At 44.8% G+C, this 10,978-nt stretch overlaps 1 protein-coding gene across 1 annotated transcript; it reads left to right on the top strand.

Moving 5' to 3' along the window:
* Positions 1–5,743: 5,743 nt before the first annotated feature.
* Positions 5,744–5,962, top strand: LOC143625753 (uncharacterized). The gene has a single exon (XM_077096006.1). It carries the CDS (start codon positions 5,744–5,746, stop codon positions 5,960–5,962), a length of 219 nt encoding a protein of 72 aa, XP_076952121.1.
* Positions 5,963–10,978: the final 5,016 nt, after the last annotated feature.

Genomic DNA, 10,978 nt, shown 5'->3' on the forward strand with positions numbered 1-10,978 from the left:
TAGAATTTGCCGGAACTATTCCAGTGAGCCCCTTATGGTGAACAAAACGATGGAACCTACAGCAAATAACATGGGTGTTTTGTATTGTATCGACCCCCCCCCCCACATGGTAGCGATCCAACTAAAGATTTTGATTCCCGTGGGGACAGCTATGATCATGGTAGTTGCGGTGAAGTAGGCACGGGTATCAACGTCTAAGCCCACAGTAAACATATGATGAGCCCAAACAAGAGATCCAGGAACACCTATACTGATCATGGCATAAACCATGCCTAGATACCCGAAGACCGGTTTTCCCGAAAAAGTAGAAACGATTTGACTTATGATACCGGATCCAGGCAGAATGGGAATATACACCTCTGGATGACCGAAGAACCGAACGAGATGCTGGTATAATATGGGGTCTCCCCCTCCAGCGGGATCAGAAAAGGTTGTATTAAAGTTCGATCGGTTAATAACATGGTAATTGCCCCTGCAAGTACCGGAAGTGATAATAAAAGTGGGAATGCTGTCACTAGAACGGACCACACAAATAGGGGTGATCTATGCATAGTCATTCCAGGTCCACACATGTTGGAGATAGTTGTTATAAAATTGATAGAACCTAAAATGGATGAAATACCAGATAGATGAGGACTAGAAATTGCTGAATCAACTGCTCCTCCAGAATGGCTAGTAATACCACTTAAGGGCGGATAGACCGTCCACCCAGTGCCACTACCCACTTCTACTAAGGCTGGGCTTAATAGGAGCAAGAGACTTGGTGGCAACAACCAGAATGAAGTATTATTTAATCGTGTAAATGCCATGTCAGGTGCACCTATCAGAATCGGAACAGACCAATTACCAGATCCACCTATCATCGCCGGCATAACCATAAAGAAGATCATTAAAAAAGCGTGAGCCGTTATTAAAACATTATAAAGTTGATGATTCTCACAAAGAATTTGATCGCCGGGTCATGCTAATTCCATACGAATCAGTACTGAGAAGCATGTGCCCATCACTCCAGCAATGGCACCAAAGATGAAATATAGAGTCCCTATATCCTTGTGGTTAGTGGAGAACAGCTATCGGACCGGATTTGTCATAAAATTGATATTCTTTCGTTTTCTTCTTTATCAGAGAGGGGCCCCTTGTTGGGCGGGGCTTCTTTTTGAAAAAAAGGGGATGTTTTGTTAATAGGAACAAGAACGTGGTTATAGCGCTATGCTGAAGATTCAGCATCAAGATTCTTTTTTCGTAGGGCTACTTTTCCATGCAACGCATTCTTTTCGATCTTGTACCCACTTTCTTCGCCTTCTTTATATATTATAGTTTATTAGATCCAGTAGATTCAGCAGCTCCTCGCACCCCCAACTACGAATGCCACAAAACATCACATCAAAGTAGGCATCCGTCAGAAAGTCTCTCTGAAGAGCTTCATCCCCAACCATCATCCGAACCAGGTCAGGCATGGTCCATTCCGTAGGTAATACCCTCCCGGCTTCATGCGCACACCTGCTGTATTCATTACAAATGTCACAAAATAATTGTTCTATGTCAGGTGCTGCACTCCGCGCGTTGGATGCTGTTGATTAATCAGTTGAAGTCGATGAGGATGTGAAGGAACTCTCCATTAGCATTAGATAGTCGACATCGCTAGGCGTTGCATTATATAGTACGACTCTTCTGTTATCTTCCATGATCTGTTTCATTCTTTGACTGCTCTGCTCCACAAAAAAAATGGAGAGACTTGTTCTTGCTCTTCCAATTCCAGGAAGACTTCTTTCGCCGGTTGGTCCAACCAAGAAAGACATGGGAATTTTGGGCGTCAGATTCTTCTTCTTCTCTTACTTACGATATTTCAAGTTGGATGAACAGAACGCTCCTATTTAATAAGACATTAGATTCTCATTCATCAATAACTCGACTTCCAGCTTCTCGCATGGAAGGGTCCGGTCCGGAAGAAGAGGAAAAGGAGTTCACCTCAAATCAAGGAAACACGCGCTCAATCCATCTACCCTGTCTGGTTGAGAAAGTCTTTAGGTTCCAGAGTTTCGACCTATAAAGGAGTGAAACCGCTTCCAAAGACTCAACGATAGGGTAGGCCGTAGTGACTACTCAGATAGAAAGCTTCGGAGGAAGCTTTCTATCTTGCTTTCTCCTCCGCTGTGAAGGCTTTTCTCTCTGAAGGCATACAAAGAGCTCTTCCACGCTTAGCATCGTACTTTCCTCTACTCGTGTAAGGTAAGTCCTCCTTCTCTTAGGAGAATCACTCGCTGCAAGAAAATCTTTGATATGACCTATGAATATTTCGGATCTCTTTCTTAAAAGAATGCCTCTTTTCGAACTTTCTGATAGTTAGTAGTACCTAGCCAAACCAAAGGCTGGAAAGAGCGTTTAGACTACTTATACCCCTCACTGGGAATCAGAGAAAGGAGAGGATAGGACCGGTATTAGCAGAATAGATGGCTTCCTAAGAATCCATCTGATGGTCTTTAGTAAAGACTTTCACAGAAGGAAACGAATGGTTTAGCAGGAGCTGCATAAGTCTCGGATAAAGGCTTCACCGGTCAGGTATTCACCAGCTTTTCTTTCTTTAATTGCAGTATCGGAATATACTCTTAATTCAACTGGAAAGGTTTTTCTCAGTAACAGAAAATAGTAGCATAATCCACTCCTGATGAGTTATAAAAGACCCTTTCCTACCAGCTGGAATCATTAACTCCAGATTCTTCTACTGTTCCCGGATGCTTTAGCTGTTGAGGCTAAGAAGGCTACTAGCTGAGGGCGAAGGGCTCACTGAACACGAACCGAATCATGATGCTGACTGAAAAACAGGTAGACACATCAAATAAACTAGGATGAAACATAGGATTCGGTGGATGATTCGGCATCCTTTCTTAATTGCGTATATAATGGTAGCCCTTCTCAAATAGTTTAGTAGGCTAGGAAAAAAGAAGAAATGATAGAGCGAAATGGTTGGTTGCCCAAAGGGCTATCTGATCTGATCATGGGGGGGGGGGGACAGCACAAGGGTTTAAGGCATTGGTTTGCTAAATCGACATACAAGAAGATTGCATCATGCATGGGTTCGAATCCCATTTTTCCAGTCTTTTCCTATTGAACACTTTCCTGCTCAAGATAGGGTACTAGAAAGGGATCATACGAAGGCTACGTTTTTTTTTAGAGATAGCCTGATTGACTCCTAAACTAAAGGGTTTCCTTATATCTAAAGTGTGTAGTGAGGGATCTTTATATTCTAGGTAGCCAGTCTTTACTTCACTCGACCCAAACAATGCCCAAAGAGTCCCCTATCTTTCTTGGTCGGACCAAGCCAACTATTTCCAACAAGTCTTTCCTAATTTTTAGAGCAAGAAGCGGAACTACAGGGATGAAATGAAAAGTGTTTCTTACGATTACGCCCAACAGCCCACTTGAGCAATTTTCCATTCTCCCATTGATTCCTATGAAGATAGGAAACTTGTATTTCTCATTCACAAATTCGTCTTTGTTTATGCTGCTAACTCTCAGTTTGGTCCTACTTCTGATTCATTTTGTTACTAAAAAAGGAGGAGGAAACTTAGTACCAAATGCTTGGCAATCCTTGGTAGAGCTTATTAGTGATTTCGCGCTGAACCTGGTAAACGAACAAATAGGGGGTCTTTCCGGAAATGTTAAACAAAAGTTTTTCCCTTGCATCTTGGTCACTTTTACTTTTTTGTTATTTTGTAATCTTCAGGGTATGATACCTTATAGCTTCACAGTTACAAGTCATTTTCTCATTACTTTAGGTCTCTCATTTTCTATTTTTATTGGCATTACTATAGTGGGATTTCAAAGAAATGGGCTTCATTTTTTAAGCTTCTTATTACCCGCAGGAGTCCCACTGCCATTAGCACCTTTTTTAGTACTCCTTGAGCTAATTTCTTATTGTTTTCGCGCATTAAGATTAGGAATACGTTTATTTGCTAATATGATGGCCGGTCATAGTTTAGTAAAGATTTTAAGTGGGTTCGCTTGGACTATGCTATGTATGAATGATATTTTGTATTTTATAGGGGATCTTGGTCCTTTATTTATAGTTCTTGCATTAACCGGTCTGGAATTAGGTGTAGCTATATTACAAGCTTATGTTTTTACGATCTTAATATGTATTTACTTGAATGATGCTATAGATCTCCATTAAAGTGGTTATTTATTTATAATTGTACAAAAGCGAGGAGGCGAAGCCGCTTTACCGAATTGTAGAGGTGAAGTTAAGAGAACTTCCCCCCCCCCAAATCGACAAAAAGATTCCGAGCACGTCTGGTCAAAGTATATCTTGTCTTTACCAGAGCGGCTAACAAGAATTGAAGTTTTTCGCATAACCGCGGGTTCTTCAATTCTATTTCTTCCTCATAGACGAAATAAGTAAGGTGGTTTACTTTCTTTATCCGCTGATTGGAACTCCTTATAATTACCTATGCTTTCTGTTATAATTTCCAGTTGTTCGATCCATTGTGATTTGGCTCCTTGGTGTGGAGAGATCTCTGCCATAAAAGAAAAGAGAGAGCTCGTAGGCCTTATTCTGCAGATCAAAGAGCGACTTAATTCCCCATTCAACCGAAATAGTATTTAATATAGAACAGAGGCATTGTGGGCCGACTACTATGACTACCTGCGCATCTAGTGCAGTGGCTTGGAAGCCAGCTACCTTGACCATCTTCCGAAGTTCTAAATAATCTACTGATCAAAGGCGGGCTGCTCTACATTCAGCCACATCACAGTGACCTCTGAAGCGATCTTATTCTAGTTGCGGGACGAAATCCGACAGCCAATTGCTGGCTCTGAATAACCAGCCCAGCAAGAAGCTCAATTCTTCTATAACATAACGGGGCGGGGTTGCGCGTGAGCCGAGTGACGTAGGTGCACAAGAGTACTTCGTGCCACAAACATCTCTTTTTTATGGGTTCTACGGACCGATGCCTGCTGCTTCATCTGGGAGAAAATAATCATAGATATGCCGGTCATTAGAAGGAAGAACCACCAAAAAAAGATTCCTCGTGTATCATCTGTAGCAAAATTATGCACGGGAGCTAGCAATCCGGACCGTATTGAAGAGGTTCCTGAGACACAGCATGGAAGAGTCACAATATTCAGAAACGAGGTCCAAGAATGAAGAAGGGGTAGAATTACTGAATGAATACGAGCTGTAGCTAATACCCGAGGCATAAAAGAAGCATTTTCCACGGGATCCCGAAACCACCAGCCACCCCGACCTAATTCATGATGAGCCCACCAACTTCCTGGCAAAATGCCTATGGTTAAAAACCACCGACATGTCAAGATCAAAATTCGAATTGGTTCCTGGTCCTGGTCAGAGACCACTGTGTTCGCGCCGGCGATCCAACAAAAAAGCGAAGTAGTGGTCTCTTTCTTTCCATTACGAACGACACGCTTCGCCTGCTCCCTCCCCGTGTCCACTAGCGCTCCTGTCCAGAGCGAAGAGAAGGCGAAACACCGCCGAAGTAACATAAGCAGGCTTCTCTTGCTACGTAACAATAGAGCAGGATAGCGTTTTGCGCCCACATGTTTGAATTTGAGGGTAAAGAGCTTGCTTCTTATATGGGATCCGACACATCCAGCAGAGCGAAAGAGCCTTCCATTCTTTTCGGCGTCATCCTTCCGAATTGGCGGCGAGTGGAGTGCCAAAATGCCATTCATCATTTTTGATATACATAAGCCAAAGCCCATAGCACTGGCGATGTCTCCGGCATAAATGCAAGGAGGATGTATAGCTGATATAGGATCTTGTGGAACAGAATTTGATTCTGCAAGCGGTTCGGTACGAACGAAGAAATTTCGAACAAAAGGGTCGGAACTCGCTGATAGGAAAGGAGAGAAAAACAAAGCAATGCCAAGAGCTCCGTCAATCCGCTGTTCATCGATAGACGAAGCTCTCTCTTTATCATTTCGCTCCAGATGCAACAAAGGATGAGTCCTTTTTCCTTCTCGCGAACCACGGAAGCGCCTAACACCCACAGGAGCAAAGCTTATTTTGGAAAACGACGCACAAAAAGGGCTGGCCCGTCAAAAGTCCGGTGCCTTCGCGAACGAAGTTCAGAATCAACAAGGGTTCGTAGAACGGAGGGAGTGTACAACTGGGTCGTAGCCCCAGTTTTTTGTTCGTAACTAGGGAGAGATAGAATGGAGTTCTTCACGAAGTTCGAGACAAAGGAATAAAAAAGACTTTCTCTATGGCCTCCTCGTTTTGAGACATTATGGCTTTGGGGTCGACCCCGGTAACAAAGAAGGAATCCATAAAAACTTAGGATCCGACACCATGATAAAATACTACCCTCATGATTAGACCATGTCCCTGAGATTTGATAAAAAGAAAGGTGCATTTGCGGTTAATTCGTTGTCATTGGATAAGTTATTAGGAATATGACGGAACGGGAGACCAAGGAAAGAAAGAAGAATGCACCAAAATGCAGGTGCTGCGCCAAACACTGGTGGTTCTTTCTTGTTGTAAGTGAATGCAACGAAAAGACCCGGAAATAACAAATAATGAAACAATTCATATATTGACGTGCTCATTTCAAAATTGATGCTTTGTTATTCCCATCATCCTGTGGTTTCAGGATGATCCACAAGAAAGGTGGCAGGATTCGAACCTACACTCTGACCATGCCTCACCGCCTTCAACCCATTAGTCTCCATTACAAGGTAGGGCGGGGGTGAGGAAAGGCATAAATGAGTTCATGCCACAACGATCCCTTTGGAAGGGAAATTGATCAAGATTTTTGGCTCGCAATAAAGCTAGGGTCCTGTTCGGGCAAGCTATTGATTCCATTACCGAACCAAACAAGATTATTCCCTTAGTCCTATCTATCCACCTCTCCAGAACCAATTTCTTGAGTACCTATGATGGTGACCACATCTGCTGGCATGTGATGTTTGGACATAGAATCGAGTCCTTGTGAATGCGCAGAGCCAGGTGCTCTTATTTTACGACGGTAGGGACGATTGCTTCAAATGCAGTATAGTTAGAAGGAGCTGGTACGGAAAAACCTTATGTATAAGGTTCGAAATGGTGAATTGAGGTAGAGTAGACCGATGATCCTGTAGTCATTTGGCCGGCTATTGAAAGAAAAAGGTTGCATCTGCTCCCCCTTTTATATAACCGGTCCTATCTCTCTCCAAACCTAACGTGGTAGTTTCCCATCATAGGGCTTTCTATCTATAGATTAAGCAATTACCAAACCAAGGAGCGAATTCGTTCAGAAGTCAGTTGACTGCTTCTATAGATAAGGCGGAGCGTCCTTGGCCCAGCATTATAGCCTTTCTTAGTAAGGCTTAGGCCCTACTACAGCGCTGCGCTAACTCGAAGCGCCTCACTATGAGAATCTAGCTTCGCTAACGTTCGGCTAAGTCTTGAACCTTCGCGCTGACCGTTCGCTTTCTCAGTAGCAAAAGCGCTTCACTTTGCCCCTTAAGTAGAAGGACAAGAAAGATATTCTTGGATTTCTTGCTCCCGCTTCCTCATCTGTGCTCATCAAGTCAACTTTGCTCTTTGGGAGGTGAAAGAGCGCTTGAAGCAGACAGACCGCATCGAAGATAGATTTATATATATACACGGTTACGGTTATCTCGGACTGTGTTCCGGAAAAAGTAGCCTACTTGAGCAAGAAGGGGCGGGCACTCTTGTCTTTCAACCCCACTATACTATTCATAGTTGTAGGGCACTGTGTACTTATAGCCTCTACGATAAGCAAGTGATTGGGGCCGGTGCTTGGCGAACGGAATGGTTTATCAAGCCATTTTTAGCCTTCACTCCCTAAATAGGAATAGAGCTACTTTACAAATAGGGCTAATTACTTCGCACCTGACTATGATAGCCCTCTCGATACCTTATTAGAGCTTTGTTACCAGTGGCCGGTTTCTCGTCGCTAGAGTCTTTTCCCAGTGCACAGAGCCTCAACGAGGAAGGCATTAGTGGTTTATGGTCCATAATGCTAATCCCTCTTTTTGTGCTACTCCTACTCCTAGGGCGGGAAGAAGATAAGAAAAGGCCAAGCATTCTCTTGGTTTCCCAACCTGTTGCTTCTAAAGACTGCCCTCTGTCGGTTGGTTGTTTGTCCAGCCTACTACGAGGATCCCGTATCCAGCAACCCAACCTATACAAAGGGCATCCATCAAAGCCCCTTTACTAGATTGGAGCTATGAAGCTTACCTTCTTTTTATTAAAAGGGAAAGGGCTTTTTCAGCTGGTGCGCAGTAGCGCACTTCCGTTTTCCCTTGACTAGTAGGGGTCCCGTGGTTCCTATGCCGCCGCCTTTCCCGGTCCTTTTATTTTAGTGCTTCGACCCGAAGCGATAGCTTCTAGCTAGTTCAGTGGATAAGATGGCTGCGCTCCAGCTCACTCAAGAATGGGACGACAGTGGTCCGCCGGCAAGCTCGTTCTGATCTTGGACGCAGTACATTGGAATCCTGAAGCACCACCACGAACGCTACCGCGCGTCCGCCTACGGTGCGGTACGGCACCACCCAGTTGTGCCAGCAGCCAACTCCGGCCTGTCAGCTTAGTTATCCATATCAAGCCACTTACTTGATGTCTAGCTTCCCAACTGGTAGACGGTTCCTTTTCCCCCAGATCAATGAAGAAGGGACAACTTGATTCTTCCGAAGAACCGGAAGTGAAGCGCTATGCCGGGGCGGGGAGACGGGAAAAGAAACGGCTCCGAAGAAAGAAATTGGGGTTCCCAATGCTTCTCCACGCTCAACAAGATGCGCTAACCTCGGGATTCTTTACTCCTAACCCCACAAGGTTCCGAGACAGAGCTTAACCTGAGTCTCGGTTAAGAACGGCGATGACCTATGTTTCACACGGCGCACGATTCCATGGATAGTTTCATTCGAGATCGTGATGGAGGACATAGCTTAGGATCATCGACTTTGATCATTCACCTAGGCATTTGATTAGGACATTGCACAATGATCCGAACACTTTGTCGCATCTCTTCGATACGAATATAGTAACGATCATAGCGATATCCTCTGGTACCTACTGGTACGTCAGGATCTGATTGGTCATGAACATCGTAAGGTGCTGCTCTTCGCGAATCCCAGCATACCCCTGGTTGGGATGGGTAGGGCCACCACTTCACTTTCACTTAGGCCCGGGCCAAGTCAGTGGGGGGACCCTGTCGGGCTCCTCCCCCCCCCCCAAAAAAAAAGAAACTGTACGTGAGAGTTTCCCTTCATACGGATTGAATCATTCTCAGATGCCCCGAGAGGCATCCTTTCCTTGTTTGTTGGGTTGGTTCACGCGCGCGCAAACGAGCACCGGCCATAACAGCAGGAAACTATGACCAATAGAGTCAGACACTTAGCTACATCCGCACGCAAAAGGAATGTGGTTCTGGTTGAGGCTTTCTTTTCCTTATTAGTAAAGGGGGCTAGGGACGTTCGCGGAGTCCGTGCCTTCCGTACCACCGAAAGGTCGTTCTTGGGTGGATCCCACTCCTAAACATAAGGGATGATAGGGGTCATGGGGCCGGACCTACCATATCAAAAGGGTCGTAGAAAAAGAACCCGGCCACCTATTTCATTCGACGTTCCGGGGCAGGGCCCGAACAATTCGACCGACTTTTGCTTTTGGATAACAAGAAGGCGAGCTTCTCTGCTTTGATCAAATAAAAAGTCCAGTCAGCCACCAACTCGGTGCAGGTCACGTGACCTACAGCTCGGCCTTCGCTTTTTGAGGCTTCCTCTACCCACATCTCTATGTGCCCGCAGCACTTCCATATGGAGAAAGATAGGCTTACCATGTTCCATCAATAGCACCTAACCTATGCCGATTTTGGCGGACCGTGCTCCACCCCGGTGAACTCATGTTGTTCCGACGTGCCCAGAGGCCAGAGACGAATCCGTTCACAGTCCGTATGACCAACACCATTCGAAGGTGGGCGGCCCACCCCACCTAGAACAGTTATGTTTGACTGGGCTTACACACATTCGCTCACTTACGCTGTCCCCCCTCAGCTCACCCTAGCCCTCGGCCTTTTTCTCTTCTAACGGAAGCTCCAGCTTCACACCAAGTCTTCACTGACATAATATGCATGCTTAAGTAGGGTCAAGCAGAACCGTTGTTGCCTGATGGGAACTTCCCCCATATTTCCATCAATGTATTCATGTCGCACGACCTCTTAACATTACACCACTGAATCCCCAATCCTTTGCTTGCTGTGCAGTGACAGTACCAATATCCACTAATCATTGTTTCCAGATACGGTTTCCGGTTGACATCTCTTCTAATTCGTCGATACGAGAAGCAAATTGTTGTGTGGAGGAATTAATATCTCGACATAAGCCAAGAGGCAGATCTTGTGCCACTCCACCTGGTCGTATCAAACTGGCATGCATCCTGGCTCCCGAGACTCTTTCATAAAATTCCAACAATTTTTCCCGCTCCTCAAAAGTCCACAGGAACGGAGTTGATGCTCCCACATCCATAGCATGAGTAGTTAAAGCAAGTGAATGATTTGAAATTCGAGTTATTTCACGAAATTACACTCGTATATATTGAGTTCGTAATGGTACCTCGCAATTTAAAAGTCTCTCTACGGCTGAAGAATGAGCGTGTTCTTGGGCCATCGTAGAAACATAGATAGGGTCGACGACGGAACGAACAACGAAACTTTACGACAGCTTTTTTGTACACGTTCACTTGCATAACATACACAAGTGCTCTCTGAACCGTGCAATAAGGTCACCCATAACACGGCTCTCCCATTTGAGTTATCTTAGCCCCCAGCCATGCTATTCAAGAATATTAAAAAAATGGCAGCGTAAGGTAACAACTAGTATTGAAAACTGGTCGCCTTTGAAAGCGTTCTCTGGTAACCAAAGCGTATCGTTCCCGCAACCACTTTTGTACTTTGTTTATAGCATTTTTAGGTTATGCAATAGAAGGGGGCTTGCGCTTGAATTGAAGTAGCGCTTTTGGAAT

This window comes from Bidens hawaiensis, unplaced genomic scaffold, assembly GCF_021521415.1.
Source record: "Bidens hawaiensis isolate Kalapana, Puna unplaced genomic scaffold, B.hawaiensis_p1.1 tig00004234_1, whole genome shotgun sequence".
In the NCBI taxonomy this organism is placed as follows: domain Eukaryota; kingdom Viridiplantae; phylum Streptophyta; class Magnoliopsida; order Asterales; family Asteraceae; genus Bidens; species Bidens hawaiensis.